The sequence below is a fragment of the Agaricus bisporus genome (genome assembly GCF_000300575.1).
Source record: "Agaricus bisporus var. bisporus H97 unplaced genomic scaffold AGABI2scaffold_1, whole genome shotgun sequence".
Classification (NCBI taxonomy): Eukaryota; Fungi; Basidiomycota; class Agaricomycetes; order Agaricales; family Agaricaceae; genus Agaricus; species Agaricus bisporus.
This window is the reverse complement of record NW_006267344.1, coordinates 642,582-657,372: the sequence shown is the minus strand read 5'-3', so window position 1 is coordinate 657,372 and position 14,791 is coordinate 642,582. Positions and strand designations below refer to the sequence as shown.

Here is a 14,791-nt window from a genome sequence, read left to right as displayed (position 1 = left end):
TCACGCCAGTGCGTTACTGATGCGCGTCTGATCCCTTCTCGCTCTTGAAGACGTTCTCACCATGTCGACCCTCCCAGACGATACTCTGCGCAAGGTTAATTCAATTGACGTCTTATTTTCATTTCAACGAACTGAAGAAGCGAACCTCGCCAGATTCTGGTCCAAATACAACAAACGGCTGTCCAATCTCAGCGCGCACTCAACATCTCTGTACAACAAACCGCGGCAAAGGAACGGGAACGGAAAATCCTGCAACTAACGATCAAGGAGATTAGCTCTATGGGTGAAGACGTGCATTTATATAAGGGCGTTGGCAAAATGTGCAGGAATATCGGCCGTTTATCGACAATTGATCCTAACATGACACATTCCAGGTTCATGATGGAACCTCACAAAGCCATGGTCAACGACCTCAAGAGTCAAGAAAAAGAACTGACTGACGATATCAATAGTCTGAACAAGAAGGTTCGTCGGGATTATTTTTTGGATAAAAAAAGTACCTACACGAATATGTTTTAGGCGAAGTTCCTTGAAAAACAGTTTAACGACGCTCAAGCACAAATGCGTGATATCGTACGGTTTACCTACATGAATCTCGATAAACACTCACAGTTTTTCAGTTCCATCATGCCCCAAAACAACAATAGAATCTGTGCATGGCTTTTATTATATTTTCTCTCATCTTCCCTGCCCAGCGAGGTGTCTGCAGCGACCGCATGCAAAACTGAGTTGTTCCGCGAAATTGCAGCATATATTTCACCCCCTCATCAGCTTCTAAATGATTGCTAGCAATATGCAGATCATTCCGTCTTCATCGCCCTAAATTTTCTCGTCATGAAAAACTGCAAAATCCGCATATGGTTTTACGAGCACATGCCATGACTTGCGAGGCTGTGGTCGGAAGGCTCTTCGACGGAGATTGTGCTCGGTTTAGGTTCCTGAACAACTTCTATGGGCTAGGGCCGCTAGGCACCTGGGCAAAAATAGCCGAGCATATTGATTGTTGAGTCAACTAACCAGGTTTCAAACTTTGGATGGTGTTATCTAATGATATCTGATGCCTTGACCACGTCTCGGAGGACACTGCAGCTTGGTGTTCCACGATTGCAAATCTCAGGGACTTGTTCAGACTGTTCTGTTCATCAAGGTACAAATCAACTTCTCAGCTTCACCGAGGCCAATTCACTTGCCTGCGTGGCAAACAAGTCACACACTTGTCCAGGAACAGCTAACGTATGGTGCTTGGTGATCTTTGATTATGTGCCTCGAGCTTGAAGTGACTCTTCGTGCGCACTCAGATCGGCCTTATTGGCTCGGATTATCATTCAAGTGCTCTGTCTTCTTTCCGGCTGTCATTTATGAAGACAAGGACAAGGTGTCAACCTCTGTCGATGGACAGGTTTCCTTGTCCTGCCTCCCACAGAATGTCAGCAAACATTATGCTATCCGTAGTGCCTTTCTATGATCCAGGAAAAAACCGTTTCGGCTTGAGTATTAAACTTGAGCCTGATTGCGTGAGTTTCCTCCCCTTAGCCTTCCAGACTCTCTGCTATTTGTGCTCACACCCTTTACTCCCGCTCCACTAGCATGTTACTTGGTGCCACGATTTGGATATCGTTCTCGGGTCTGCTTGTCACTGTGTCATCTCACACACTCAATGTGACGTCGACCACGACGTCTGTATCATCAACATCACAAGTTCACCATAGTGGGAAGGGTGCTTCCTCCTCCCCCTCCCCATCTTCAGCCTCTTCCCTGTCCGCTTCGTCCTCGTCCTCGTCTCAATCTCTCAGTTTTTCGGCACCTCCATCAGCATTTCCTACTGGTATCAAGAATCCCAAGCGGGGTTTATCGTATGCATCCGGAGGTAACTTCGACGATATATTGAATGCAAATCAAACCAAAAGCTCCATTTCCTGGATCTACGACTGGTCTGACTTACCCGCTGGGTTCCTTGCCCAATCTGGACTAAACTATATTCCCATGCAATGGGGTTCGGGAAATATTGACAAACTGGCAAATACAATCAGCACTCAAGGGGCCGACATTGTCCTTGTAAGGAATCCAAATCGCCTTGTTCTATATTATTGACGGAAAGTTAATCGACCATGTGGATTTCAGGGTTTTAATGAACCGGACTTCGCGGACGAAGCGAACATTCCGGCGAAAGAAGCTGCCGGACTTTGGATGCAATTCATCGAGCCATTGAAACAGAAAGATGTAAAACTCGGTGGACCAGCTGTCACTGCTGCACCTAGTGGGAAACCGTGGTTAAGTGAGTTTCTGGCGGAGTGCAATAACTGTACCATTGACTTTCTGCCGTTGCATTGGTGAGTCTTCTTCCTATCTTTGACAGCGTGTTTGCCGCTAATGGAGACCGGGGAAAAGGTATGGCTCTGGCACTGAGGGGTTTTTCAACTACATCTGGGATATGCACTCTACTTTTCCTCAATTCCCCATATGGATAACTGAGTTCGCGGAAATCTCTGACAATGCTACTGGTGAGTGGTTATTTTGCGCCATGCATGGAGATTGACTGATGAAATTCCAGTCGTTTTGGATTTTATGAATCAGACCATAAATTATCTGGATTCATTAGATTGGGTAGAACGGTACGCGTGGTTTGGCTTCTTCGTGAGTGGTTCCCAATCTCGCCGACTAGGTTATCATCATACCATCTAATCGGTCTTCTAACAGCGACCGGAGAAAGACCTCCATTCCAGTGAGTATATCGCCCTTTGCAACCCAGACTTACATGCTGACCCTGCATAGATATGTTGCGTGAGGACGGTGGACTGAATGATCTGGGAAAGCTCTACATTGGGGCTCAAACTGTGCATACGTCAAACAGAACCGACGAAGTTGGTCCCTCGTATGCGACTGTCAGCCCGTCTGATCATCCCGGTCAGCCTCTTGTTACGTCGTGGCCCGGGTCGAACACTGCTAGCCCTGTAGCCTCTCTGGCAGTGTTACAAGGCAGCATCCTGGTTGGTTCTCTCCTGTTTGGTGTGCTCTTGGCCGCTGCTTGATTTGGTTATACCGCTGGAACATTTTATACGCCTTGATAATCGTATGCAACCATACCCAGCAGCTACAATTTGTGGCACACTTGATATACTTTATTAGTCTCCTATATCTTGTATAATGTAGTAGCTGAGTTAAAATTATTCGTGCAAGTAAGCCAATACTGTAGTCTTCAATGTAGGGTCAGATGCGGCGGAATAGCATGTTTGAAACAGGGCCATCTCTCGTTATTGCTTAAACTTAGATAGGAATGCGGCACTCTGGTTGGCGGAATGAACGAGCGAGCCGGGCCACGAGATCGCATCCGAAAGTGGAAATTGCCAATGACCCTGTCTAAATGATCCCACATGCTTTTCCGCTGTTCAGCCCTTGCTACCTTACACTATGTTCACACGACCGCTGGCCAGCCTTTCTCTTCTCGCTCTTGCACACTATGCAGCCGCTCATGGCGGTCATGGAGAAAGTGGTCCAAAAGCTGGTGAAACTATGCAGCAATACGCACAAAGACACGTAAGTTGTTAACAATTGAATCTTAGTTGGTGTGCTGACTTGTCCTTCTAGATGTCTTCAGAACACCATATGTGAGTTTAACGTAGTCATTGTGTGTTGGTATTGTGTCAATGCGTGGACCGTTGCGAACTAGTGACTCCTTCGATGCACCAAGTTTCTTCCAGTTACATGACCTAAATCGGTGAGTCAAATTCAAAATCGTCCCAGTATCAGTCACTCATCGCCCAATTCATTAAGGGATGGTATCTGGGACAGATCTGAAATTGAAGCAGTATATGGCGTTCACCACGTTTATTCACAAAAAAAATCCAAAGTATGTCCAAGGAAAGTTAATTAGCCAATAGCTTAATATTGTCGACATTGCAGGATGACGAGGAACACCAAAAGAAAGCGGATACAATTGTCGATGCAGTACTACGGATTCTCGACTCGAACCGTGACGGTGTGGTGGACTTGAAAGAACTGGAAAGGCGCGGAGTTGACGCTCTACCGACTTTCGACCATATGGGAGCTGAGGGCCACCACTACGATGTGGAAAGTGGTATGTAATGATTGCTTGCTTTCTTGCCTGAACACCGCTAACCAATATGCGAACAAATACAGAATTCTTTCTTCACCATGAAGGTACTCTTACCGCGTGACAATTTCCAACAAAAGTTCACTCACACACCTCTTTCCTTCTCAATTACAGAGGAATTCCATTCAACACCCGAAACCCAAACTGACGATTCTTACAACCACCCAGAAGACATCGAACACTTCGGCCATCATGAAGGTATAGAGCGCGAAGAGGCTGAGCGTGAAGCCAAATTTGCTGGCGTGTCCGTCGAGGAGATTCTTGCCGCACAGAGAGCTGCCGAAGAAGAGGCAGCAAAGCGTACAGCAGCTCAACAAGACATTAATAACCAACAAAATTTGAATGCAGTCGACCCCAATGCACCTCCTGCACGATCACCCGTAATTCGTGTCACTCCTCCCGAGAAACAAGATCCCTCTGTTAAATATGCTGGCGAGAAACCACATGGAGAGGAGTGGGGTACTGGTGACCAAGGGTACAAGAGCCCTCGCGATGCAAGCGATAAACTGAGGAAGAACTTGCCTTACAAGGTATAATTCTCTATACTATTTTCACCATGTTGCGCTGAGGGCTGATCCAGTCTCGTATGCAGTACAAATTCCGTAGGAATTGGGGAGATTTCTGAGTAGTCAACGTGGTCAGTTGTGGCTCTGTGCTCTCTCGCTTCCTCGCACTTGATATTTATCACCTACTTGGTCTCCCCTATATATATACTTCTTTTTCTTGAAATATATACCTTTTCAGATACCCAATGTAGTCAGATTGAATGAATTATGCAGAACATAACGGCATGCCACACGAAAAAACCGAAACGATGTAAATACTTCCAGACGCAGAACAAGAAATCATCGACCATCGAAAAGATCCTCCATGATCCCCTTTTCTACAGCCTCCCAATCAACATTGCCTCCACTGGCATACATACTCTCGTACGATGATACGCTAATATTAGAGAAGAATGGTATTAATTCTCGAATACTCTCGATCTGCTTGACCCCATTGAGTAAAGGTTTTCGTAACACCCGTTGGTCATCATAAGTAGTCGTTTCATTGGGCACCGGTGTTGATGCAATGCGAGAATCCTGAAGCCGGTATTTAGAGTTATAGGAGACCAAGGGGATGTGTTTGAGACTCACTGCGATGGGAAGATTGCTAGTAACATCCGCCAACTGATCCATCATAGCCTCTGGGGCCCAGTTATTAGGTCGATAGATAGCATCCACAGTATCGGTAATGAAAATCCACTGGTGGCTGAATGGAAACATGCTCAGCGAACCCAAATAGTTGCAATAGAAAGAAAAAAGAAGGATCACATTTGGAATTCCTCGGTCTGCAGTGTGACCAGAAGATCGAGGCATTTACAAGCAGCAACAACCAACTGTAAGTCTTCCGAGCCGTCCGGTGGTATACTTGTCATTACTTGCTCAAATATTCGATACTTGACTCCAATCAGCCAGTGAACACTATCGAATGCGAATGACTTACGAGTTCAGTCAATAGCACAGGCCAGAAACTCGTCAGGTTGTGCTTCGATAATCGACATAGCAAAACCCGGACACATAAAAAGACTTCGCTCTGAATAGTCGGAGAGGAAATGTTCCGTAAAATATCCACCAACTTTTCTTGAATACCCGGCAGATGTGTTGAGAAATGATTGTTTTCACCAGCAAGGAGAGTGAAGGAGAGCCTTCGGACATTCAACGAGCGGAGTAGCATCTCGTACTCTTTATTGGCGAAAATGTTGGCGGACGCCGCAGTAGCGATTTTGGCTAAGTAGGGGCAGGGGAGACTTGAATGTAACATCAAGATGATAAGGCGACCACTTACAGAGCAGCTCCGGGAATGCAGTCCTGTCAGAATCAAAGAGTGACTTGATGACTGGCTTCCAAGGCTCAGCCTCGTCAGGAAAAGAGTTGAAGAAGCGATTATCATTGAAGAGATCGATGACTGGCGCCTTCCATGCCTTCAGCGCGACCGGCATTCGAGTCATCTCTCGGAGAATTGACAAGACAACGTCGTCAATATCCATAGGTCTGTTGGTCATGTTAGCCGCAAGTTGCATGTAAAGTGAATGTTAGCTTGCCTCGTCCTCCCCCGCATAGCGGGCGTGACTATATAATAGACAATATTGGTACAAGTACTGGCTATTTTATCGTTGTCCACCAAAACCTTGCGTAGATTGGGGAGTGAAGTGGAAGCAACAAATTTGATGATCTACGGCTTGTTTCGTAAAAACAGCAGTGAGTAAGCGAAGCTCGTAACTCACCTGTGTACTGTGTTCGGTAGAATTGTTCTGTCTGGGAGTATCCGGCGGGATCAACGTGGGAGGACTAGCATTGATGTCTAACTTTTCGTCTTTGGGAAGTACCGGAGAGTCATGCCCATTCGTGGCTACCGATTCCTTTGTTGGGCGACGAGTCCATAATCCATGATCTTGTGATCGCCCAACTAGTGCGAGGCACGCGTCCAATAGTTTGCCATAGGTATCCTATTTAAGTCTCAGATAAACGTGGTAGGTCTACCACAGATTGTTACTTACCTGGAGCTCCTTTCTAATTCTTCGGTCTTCCATTGCAGTTGTTTGAGTGACCTTTTCTGCGAGAACGGAAAGACATCGTAGAGCGTAAAGGCTTTGGATCTTATAATCTTTCACGCTACTAACGATCTCTTTGGTAAGTTGCATATACCGAGCCCAGACCTGCATCGCAATAGGACCTTCTAAGCGCCGTATGTACTGCTCTAGGAATGTGAACAATGTAGCATCGGTGCTGTGGGAACAATGAACACCAAGAACAAATTACTGCGAGACTTTGTTACTTACAGGTAAGGGTTGATAGCTTGTTTCTTGTTCTTCTCCGGAATACCCGATATCCTGGTCCATATACTCTCACAAGTCATATGTACAGCATTCTGGGCGTTGGACGTAAGGATATCGACAATCTCAAACACACTTTCCGCAGAGGATCCTGCATGAGACTGGAAATGTAATCAGAAAATGACGAAAAAATTAACAATTATCTCACCCGCTTGTCGCGACTCCAGCATTCGACGATTGATTCAAAAACTTCCGCTGATCGCACACGGAAAAGAAATTCCATCGCGTGTCGACATCGTAAGCGAACTCGACTATAAATCATCGACAATGATTCATCTCTAGCAGATTCAGCCTCGGGTTTATTCCACAATAATGTTGACCATATTGCAAAAAGCACCCTGATACACTCATCTAATGCCCGGTAAGCTGGCGAGCGTGCCTTGATAGTATATGAGTGCTCATGTTTAGATAGCCTATGCCTGAGAGCTTACCGTTAACTGTTCAGCATTCCCTGCCTGAACACTTTCTGAACTAAAAACATTTGAGACATATCCAAGTAGACCTCCTCCACTTTCTTGGGTGGGTTTCTCCGTAATCGACTCGACATCAATGTCTTCTTCCTCCGTGTATGCCAAGCTGAGTAACACAAATTTCTCCAAGGCATTCAACAGCATGGCCATATCGGCATCCGTCACCGAAGTATGGATGTCCCTGCCAAAGCCCTCAGGTTGCCGTCCCGCGAGGTGCAGTTCTCGTAAGGACACGTGCAACTGTTTACAAAGGCAATCATTCAATGGAGTAACGACGGATTGGAGCGCCGGTTGGAATTGTGGAATGGCTAAGAGGATGAAATCCAACCAATGTTGTAAAATGGGTCGGTTGCTTTGTGTAGAAATGCCGTCGGCCAGTGTCTGTACCAGAAGAGGATTGACGGGATATGTACGATAACTCCCATTCGTTCGCTCTATGTCTTGTTGCGAATTGCCCATGGGATTCTCGTCTTGCTTCGGCCTCGTCGAAGGGAGACTTGGCGCTGGGTCTGTTATAGTAGTAGATACGGATATCAATGAATGAAGCAGGTGGAGGAGTTTATTTTGGAGGTCGAGTCTCTTCATGTGAACGCAGAAGTAGAGTTTCCCAATAACGACGGCTTCCATAGCTTCGACTGTTGTGGCTTCCAATTCCCCCCGTGAAACGATGAGTTTCAAAATTTCCACTGCAGATGACTGGATAGGTGTGATTAGTGGTAGCATTGTGGGTACCACCTTTGCTTCCGGCTCAGATTGTAAGAACCTATAAGTCGTTGCCGCTGTCAATAACGCTACCTGAAATTTGTATAGGTAAACGAACCTGAGAAGGATCTCTTTCAGCACGTCAAGGTAACTCCCATCACTCTCGGACAAGTTGCCTTTCGAAAACGATTTAGTTTGGATCATCTACTGGATATTCCACTATACTTACTCGTATCGACCCGAGAAACCAGCCCGGCATGGTATGACCGACGAATAGACGATGACCTCGCATTCTTCACAAATCCTTGTCCTCCAAAACGCACGACGGCGAGTAAGATTTCAAGAAGATAATTGACGTATCGCTGGTCAAACGGCTTGGTGTATGTGAAACTTTGGATTTCCTTTCCATGCACCTTAAGAAACGTAGGTGCCCTCACAATCGATGGATCCAACAATTCATATAAGATAGGATCCATGATTCTATAGAAAAAGTTTATGAGCACCAAACGTACGTCTTCGGGCGAGCGCGTACCTCAAGTAAGATCTTAGACTACACCTCATCCAAGTTTCCCCTATTCGGCGTAGATGAGGGTCATCGTTTTTCAACGTATCAAGCACGGCCATCAAAGGGACCTTAAAGCTGAAACCCGGTAACAGATTATCCTCTATGAGAGCAATACTCAGTATTGACTCGTCAGCCTAAAAAAGAGAGTGATTACACACCCGTCAATCTCCACAGAACACCGAAAGCCTCATACGCTTCGCTAACATTCCTTGACTCGGGTGAAGTCATGCTCTGTGCAAGGATACTCTCCACATGTGGCTTTTTTACTGATGATTCTAGAGCCCAGACGAGGTTAGCCGCACGAACGTGATATGCCGTATAGTCTGGTCGCAAGTAGTGAAGTAATTTGTTTACCATCCTGAACATAACCATGCGATCGTCAAGATTTAATCTCGGTTCGATGAACGAAACTTTATGGAAAGAAACGCTAAGGTTGATGATCCGATCGACAAGAGTGAAAATGGTAGACTAGACGGGAAGGTAAGTCAGAAAAGATAAAGAGATAGGCACAAACAGACCTCATAAGTCATGCTCTGCAACATCAAGCCAAGCCAAACCGCAGGGTCCCAGGTTACTTCGACGGGAGTCGCGAGTCTATTTACCATGACATTCAACAACCCCAGGATGCCACTGAAAACTCCTCGAAGAATCACTACATCTTTCTCCTTCTCGAGTTCTTGCGCGCATTTTTCCGAACACGAGATAAGACTTTCGAAAGTCGACGAGAATGGGATGGTGAAGTGGCCCTCTGACGGTGGCATTGTGAAGGAATCTTTGATTCCGTAAAAGGTGCATGCAAATTCATACGGTCCTTGCGTCTGTCGTGCGTCGTCAGTGTCCTGCGTGACTTCTGGCCGCTGTAGCATAGCGGGCTGAGGTATATGCGAGTACATTTCTTGAACCAGGAGCATGATTTGCTGATAAGCTCGCGTTGACGCTTTTGCCGGAATCTTCTGGATTTGAAACTGAGATAAACTATGTCAGCAGAGATGGATGATAGATAGTTTAAATTTTTTTGGAATTACTCTCATAACGTCTACTATAGCCGCTATTATCACGGGAAAATGCAGGGTTTGTAGTTCCTCGTCTTGTGGAAAGGACGATAGAATGAATCGTGTTAACTCAATCGCCTATAATTCTCTATTTTTAACAGCCAAAATCGAAATAAGATGTCAGACACACCTCATGCATGTTACCATCACCTGTCAATTCCTTGAAAACTCTTGTTAATAAATATTTCCACAGCAGTTGTGGTTCAACAGCTTCATAGAGTGTGCTGGCCGTCATGGAGATCTTTGTCGATTAGCTCGATAAGTCATATTGATGTGGAAATCGACGACTTACATCTTCTCCCGGGTCCACGGGATGTTCTGCCAAATGTTTGATAGCCACCAGTGCGTCATATACCAGCACCTCCGTCAAGGGTGCCCCAATCTCCCATTTATCCAGTAGTGAAATGAAAATCTTGAAAGGTCTTGACTCTGCATATTCTCTCGAAGGGGAAACCATCTCAGCCTAACAAGGGCATTCAACGATGTCCATACATTCTTACGGGGTAACCTCGAGTTGGCACTAACCTTCAAAGTACCACTCAAAAGTTCCAACGCATTCTCCTTCAAAAACTTCATCTGAGTCTCACTCTTCTCCTCTGGTCCCAAAAGCCACGTATACAACCTCCGATTTAACGATAGATCTCTTCTCAGAACGACACCAGTAGCCGCGCGCATTAAGATTGCGCGATCCTCCGCGTGAGCTTTACGCACCGCAAATCCGTCGACACGGATGGATTGAAGGAGAATATCGAGTGCACTTCGTCTAACGAGTAGGTTTTCGTCTTCGAGCGCGGCAGCAAATGCCCGAATCATCAGACCAATATCCCGACCTATAATATGTGTGATGTCTGAGAAGTAAGATATGAGTGAAAATCCCAGTTGAATTGATTGAAGAGGGAGGAGTGTAGAATTATTTGACACACCTTCATCCGCATTTATACGTGGTAACCGCCGGGATAGTAAATTGAGGGATGTCCCTCGTGCAGAGGGCGTTGTCAGAATAACCAGCCAGATGTTCTGGAAGAAAAACGAAGGCGACACCGTCCCAGACAACTTGTCAAGTAGTCCCAATACCTGAGTTCTAACGTATAAGCGGTGCTGAATTTTAAACCAATCATATTGAACACATACCTTCTCGAAATATTCCCCCGTCTCCTCCTCCAATCCAGGTAACAGAGCTAAGATGAAAGATTTCATGATGGGCCGGAGGTCAGTTTGTAATGGCAGGTAATATGTATCGTAGAGGTTGAGGAGTGTGGGCTATGAGTTTAAACCATTAGACAACCATAAGCCCACAGATAGCAACAGGAAGCATTAAGGATGTGACTTACCTTTACAGACGTTGCTGCATATTCAAAGAACGGGAAAAGACCAGACGACCATAGCGCGAGATCCAGTTTCAGACCCTCTGACTAAACCCATTAAATGAGCTTCGATTGTAACTAGGTGTGATATATACGTAGAACTTACCCCGCGGACAGCAAGGATATGCGAGTACACATCCAATGCCCGTTGATGTACGCCAGTTGGTAGAGCAGGATTTAGGCATTGCGATAACCGTTTGGCAACGATCAACTTCTTCGGTATCTCCTTGAACTGCGTATACGTCTGGAACGTCTAGAATCGAATCACTTTCGTAAGCTGGCCTTCTCAGGCTTCAGAGAATTGTGTACGTACCTTTAAGAGTTGCTTCAGGAAGGAAATACAGTCCGCCCACTCGTGCACGTTATCAAACGCATTAAGACACTTGTCGACCTGCTGAATGTATTTCTTGTATTTGGGATCCGAAGCGTAATTATTCTGTAACATGACTGTCGAATAAAGGCAAAGGCGCAAAGATACGGAATTCAACGTTAGTGCACCATATAAAAAGTCAAGTTAAGTCGACGTACCACTGCGTCCACTAGTTCTGTCAGTAGCCGACAATCTCCTCAAATTCGCTGTGCCCGGGTCTGTTTTATCTCCCGCAGTCAAAGACATCTGGCGTCCTGGCGGGTCTGTTCACCGTGAATACGTTGGAATATGCCTTGCCCGCGTGTTAGCCAGAGTGATATGTAGAAAGCCGATCAAGCAGTCAAGTGCACATCAATTCACAACTGGACCAACGGCAACCCTCACACGGTCCTCAAACTTTTTAGTCCATTCTACGCGATACGTAACATTCAACGCAGAGACAGCAGGTATTATGTAGGTCTACAATTAAAAGACAAAGTACATATGACAGGGAGCAAGGGAAAAAGGCTCAGGACTCTGAAGGCGGTACAAGTACAGGATCGGTGTCCATAGCAGCGTCACTTTGAGGGTCATCAGGCAACTGCTGAATTCGCATCTTCGTCGGTGCTCTAACCGTACTCGTGATTGGAATCGACGTGCCACCAGCGCCGCTACCAACTTCTGGGGGGTTGACCGAGACATCCCGCGAGGGTGCAGCAGATGCATTCAAGGAAGAAGCTCCTTTTCCCTTCTTCCCAGATCCTTTCCCCGACGGAGCGGATGATTGGGTCTTGCCAGTGAAAGGCGATCCGTTCCCGGCTTTCTCACCTTCTTTAGTGAAGGCTGCATACTCCGAATCTTTGTCACCGACCCAAGAGCGGGCGAACCAGCGACCTCCGGCTATGCCCCGTATTTCACGCTGGGCAGTACGCCAGCGTCTAACCTTTTTGCCACTTTTATCAAGAGGGATGGGTGGTGCAAAACCTGTTTGAATCTTCGGAGGCGGTTGAACGGGGAACGGTTTGGAAGGGAGAGGGTAAACAGGCAGGGGAGTGTTTTCAAGGTTGGTTTCTTCTACCAAAGGCGCTGAGGGAGCCGGAGCGGGTGAACTTGCAGGGGCATATTCTGCATCTGGGGAAGCGGGTTGGGACTTTTCAAAGTGACCCGTTACAGGAGACGAGGCGGCGGTGCCAGAAATACCTGGTCACCAATCAGCTTGAGAGCAGCAAAAAAACAAAATGTGCGAACCTCCTTCGCTCATCACGCTTGCTGTATCGTCTGGGGCGATGGCAGACAACGGGGGGATAAGCATCTTAAGTCTGCCAAATAAACTCTTTATAAATCAAGAAAGGAAGATGATTTGACCAAAAACGCACCCAGATGGTTTTCCCTTGCCCGTTTTTGGTGCAGCAGGCTTACGAGGGGTAGCCTTCTTCTTGGGGGGCTTTGAAGTAGAGATACTCTCTGGTGGCTCGACGTCTGCGGCAGCGATAGAGGGTGTATTCGCTCCTGTGTTAAATCCTGTTCCGTCGTCATGAGAGTCGGATGGAGTAGCTTCTAGGCCAGGAGCTACAAGAGTGGATTTCCCGGGGTGTAAGGCCTTGTCTTTCTTTGTACGTTTCTTAAGACCATCTTCTTCCGCCTCAGGTTCTTTGCGAGCTTTGCGTTTGGCAGGGGTTTTCTTCTTTGACACAGAAGTGGGCTTGCGTTTGGAGCCGCTAACATCGTCTTCATCGTCGATGAGCTGGTCCTCTTCTTCTTCTTCATCATCCGAGCCTCTGGTGACAGTTGTCTGAGGCTGGCGCCAGGATGGATATTCCGCCGACTTTGGTTTCGTTGACACATGATCCGCGCCTTTGCGCGCAATCAATTTGCGCCTTGGAGGTGGTGATTTCTCTTCGGGGAGCGTAGATATTTGAGGGGCGTCCATGTCGACGTCGTCCTCCATGGGAGTTGATTGATGGGGAGGGTTTGAGGGTTGGTAAGGAACCCAAGGGGATGCACGAAACATGATACAACGGAAATTTGCAGAAACTGGACTCGCCCAGTTTTTCGTTCTTGCGAGTGTCCTTGTCTTGACCGTGGTCAAGTCTACTGAGCGGCCAACACAGAATGTGCCTCAAATAGCAGCCCCACGACTCAATATATATACTATCCCGAAATTATATGCCTATTTCCCTATATCTCCCGATGAAAATATGCCAATCTGAAGAACTGGATGTGCACGTATAAAGACTATGTACAGTACAAGTCTCGGTCTTTCTTGACGGGGTAACAGGCTTCTCCCAATCAGAAGGGGCAAATGAGCAAAGGTTGCTGATATAATCAACTACCGAAATTCCCCGGTGTCCCGCTCGTCTTCCTACCACCAAAATTCAGGTCAGTGTCTATTTTTCTCCGGCGCGCCTCAAATCTGACGACGCTATCCATCACAGTGCTGAGGCCTCCGCATACCTTTCTTCATCTATCAGATTTACCGGGTAAAGCGTAAAACATGGCCTCGTCAACAGTCAACGTATGTATCCGTCCCCTCAACCGCGTCCCTACAACTGACAGGTGTACTTCGTCTTGGTCTCTACTTTCTATGAATGCAGGTTGTCCGGTATACAGCACTTTTTTCGGGCGTCCTATACGGTTGGTACCACCGTCGAACGGTGCAAGCGGAAAACCAGAAACACCAAATTGAACATGCCATTCACAACCGGGAACGCTTAATTGCTGAGGCTAGAGATGCATGGAAGAGGAAGCAGGACGCTCTCAAAGATACCACAGGTCAGACCCAAGTTCATTTCCTCCACATGACTTTTGTCAATTGCCTTGTTTATTGTTTTGCGACTAACACATACTGTTCACATAGTCGTTACCGATCCAGAGGATCCTAGATTCGACCTGGACAAGCTGATAGCAAAATGGGAAGAATCGTCATGAGTTTTGACATAATTCCCCGAGTCGTATTCCCCCCTTCGGTTTCCCGCCCCCCCCAATAGACTCCCTTTGACCTCGTAATGCACAAGCAGCCGCTTTCGCATCTCGAAAGCTATTTTAGTCGTCGCCCCTCGCCAAAGCTCGTCGTTGGCATATATCCGCAATAAATGGTTTATTTTTTCTGTGTTTAGTCGCGTCGTCCAGCTCGTCTCCAGAGTCCAGAGTCTCCTCTAGTAGCCATAGTCATGCTTCAAGGACTCTTTCCTTGAACCGGTGCTCAGAATGCAAAACCTCGACAGAATCCCATCTGGCCTAAGAATGAGAGCCGAAATTGCCAACGAATGTTCTGGTCAGAACCGTAACGCACCCACGACGTTG

General features: G+C 46.7%; 5 protein-coding genes across 5 annotated transcripts; 4 read left to right on the top strand and 1 right to left on the bottom strand.

Annotated features, from left to right (window-relative positions):
• Positions 1-37: 37 nt before the first annotated feature.
• On the top strand, positions 38-935 carry AGABI2DRAFT_189311 (hypothetical protein). Its single transcript, XM_006453923.1, has 5 exons — positions 38-94; positions 154-320; positions 375-465; positions 520-573; positions 621-935. Exons 1-5 carry the CDS (start codon positions 62-64, stop codon positions 645-647), a joined length of 372 nt encoding a protein of 123 aa, XP_006453986.1. The 5' UTR covers positions 38-61; the 3' UTR covers positions 648-935.
• Positions 936-1,539: 604 nt separating this feature from the next.
• Positions 1,540-3,244, top strand: AGABI2DRAFT_189310 (hypothetical protein). Its single transcript, XM_006453922.1, has 6 exons — positions 1,540-2,055; positions 2,122-2,330; positions 2,389-2,501; positions 2,552-2,634; positions 2,698-2,722; positions 2,773-3,244. Exons 1-6 carry the CDS (start codon positions 1,588-1,590, stop codon positions 3,027-3,029), a joined length of 1,155 nt encoding a protein of 384 aa, XP_006453985.1. The 5' UTR covers positions 1,540-1,587; the 3' UTR covers positions 3,030-3,244.
• Positions 3,245-3,395: 151 nt separating this feature from the next.
• On the top strand, positions 3,396-4,787 carry AGABI2DRAFT_189309 (hypothetical protein). Its single transcript, XM_006453921.1, has 8 exons — positions 3,396-3,534; positions 3,586-3,605; positions 3,668-3,715; positions 3,772-3,847; positions 3,901-4,075; positions 4,138-4,158; positions 4,226-4,641; positions 4,692-4,787. The coding sequence occupies exons 1-8, from the start codon at positions 3,409-3,411 to the stop codon at positions 4,734-4,736; spliced, it is 927 nt and encodes a 308-aa protein (XP_006453984.1). The 5' UTR covers positions 3,396-3,408; the 3' UTR covers positions 4,737-4,787.
• Positions 4,788-4,854: 67 nt separating this feature from the next.
• On the bottom strand, positions 4,855-13,589 carry AGABI2DRAFT_175711 (hypothetical protein). The gene is made up of 30 exons (XM_006453920.1): positions 12,865-13,589; positions 12,737-12,807; positions 12,045-12,688; positions 11,878-11,968; positions 11,668-11,772; positions 11,453-11,586; positions 11,246-11,392; positions 11,107-11,187; positions 10,907-11,035; positions 10,699-10,849; positions 10,301-10,605; positions 10,068-10,238; positions 9,906-10,016; positions 9,749-9,853; positions 9,242-9,688; positions 8,882-9,191; positions 8,691-8,823; positions 8,388-8,638; positions 8,277-8,334; positions 7,418-8,219; positions 7,135-7,365; positions 6,933-7,087; positions 6,651-6,879; positions 6,378-6,599; positions 6,195-6,325; positions 5,939-6,144; positions 5,597-5,880; positions 5,425-5,549; positions 5,248-5,362; positions 4,855-5,193 (listed from the first exon to the last, which is right to left on the bottom strand). The coding sequence occupies exons 1-30, from the start codon at positions 13,497-13,499 to the stop codon at positions 4,957-4,959; spliced, it is 6,816 nt and encodes a 2,271-aa protein (XP_006453983.1). The 5' UTR covers positions 13,500-13,589; the 3' UTR covers positions 4,855-4,956.
• Positions 13,590-13,765: 176 nt separating this feature from the next.
• Positions 13,766-14,699, top strand: AGABI2DRAFT_213529 (hypothetical protein). The gene is made up of 4 exons (XM_006453919.1): positions 13,766-13,867; positions 13,924-14,003; positions 14,083-14,260; positions 14,346-14,699. The coding sequence occupies exons 2-4, from the start codon at positions 13,983-13,985 to the stop codon at positions 14,414-14,416; spliced, it is 270 nt and encodes an 89-aa protein (XP_006453982.1). The 5' UTR covers positions 13,766-13,867; positions 13,924-13,982; the 3' UTR covers positions 14,417-14,699.
• Positions 14,700-14,791: the final 92 nt, after the last annotated feature.

What these genes read in the sequence shown, in the direction of transcription:
- AGABI2DRAFT_189311 (XM_006453923.1), top strand. Translation starts at nt 62, where the DNA reads ATGTCGACCCTCCCAGACGATACTCTGCGCAAG. An exon ending in TATAAGGGCGTTGGCAAAAT is followed by an intron (nt 321 to 374) that starts GTGCAGGAATAT and finishes GACACATTCCAG; the next exon opens with GTTCATGATGGAACCTCACA. An exon ending in TCAATAGTCTGAACAAGAAG is followed by an intron (nt 466 to 519) that starts GTTCGTCGGGAT and finishes AATATGTTTTAG; the next exon opens with GCGAAGTTCCTTGAAAAACA.
- AGABI2DRAFT_189310 (XM_006453922.1), top strand. Translation starts at nt 1,588, where the DNA reads ATGTTACTTGGTGCCACGATTTGGATATCGTTCTCGGGTCTGCTTGTC. An exon ending in AAGGGGCCGACATTGTCCTT is followed by an intron (nt 2,056 to 2,121) that starts GTAAGGAATCCA and finishes TGTGGATTTCAG; the next exon opens with GGTTTTAATGAACCGGACTT. An exon ending in ACGCGTGGTTTGGCTTCTTC is followed by an intron (nt 2,635 to 2,697) that starts GTGAGTGGTTCC and finishes GTCTTCTAACAG; the next exon opens with CGACCGGAGAAAGACCTCCA.
- AGABI2DRAFT_189309 (XM_006453921.1), top strand. Translation starts at nt 3,409, where the DNA reads ATGTTCACACGACCGCTGGCCAGCCTTTCTCTTCTCGCTCTTGCACAC. An exon ending in CAGTTACATGACCTAAATCG is followed by an intron (nt 3,716 to 3,771) that starts GTGAGTCAAATT and finishes CAATTCATTAAG; the next exon opens with GGATGGTATCTGGGACAGAT. An exon ending in ATTCTTTCTTCACCATGAAG is followed by an intron (nt 4,159 to 4,225) that starts GTACTCTTACCG and finishes TCTCAATTACAG; the next exon opens with AGGAATTCCATTCAACACCC.
- AGABI2DRAFT_175711 (XM_006453920.1), bottom strand. Translation starts at nt 13,499, where the DNA reads ATGTTTCGTGCATCCCCTTGGGTTCCTTACCAACCCTCAAACCCTCCC. An exon ending in CTGCTATGGACACCGATCCT is followed by an intron (nt 11,969 to 12,044) that starts GTACTTGTACCG and finishes TTTTAATTGTAG; the next exon opens with ACCTACATAATACCTGCTGT. An exon ending in AGTCTAAGATCTTACTTGAG is followed by an intron (nt 8,639 to 8,690) that starts GTACGCGCTCGC and finishes CTTTTTCTATAG; the next exon opens with AATCATGGATCCTATCTTAT.
- AGABI2DRAFT_213529 (XM_006453919.1), top strand. Translation starts at nt 13,983, where the DNA reads ATGGCCTCGTCAACAGTCAAC. An exon ending in TGGCCTCGTCAACAGTCAAC is followed by an intron (nt 14,004 to 14,082) that starts GTATGTATCCGT and finishes CTATGAATGCAG; the next exon opens with GTTGTCCGGTATACAGCACT. An exon ending in CGCTCTCAAAGATACCACAG is followed by an intron (nt 14,261 to 14,345) that starts GTCAGACCCAAG and finishes CTGTTCACATAG; the next exon opens with TCGTTACCGATCCAGAGGAT.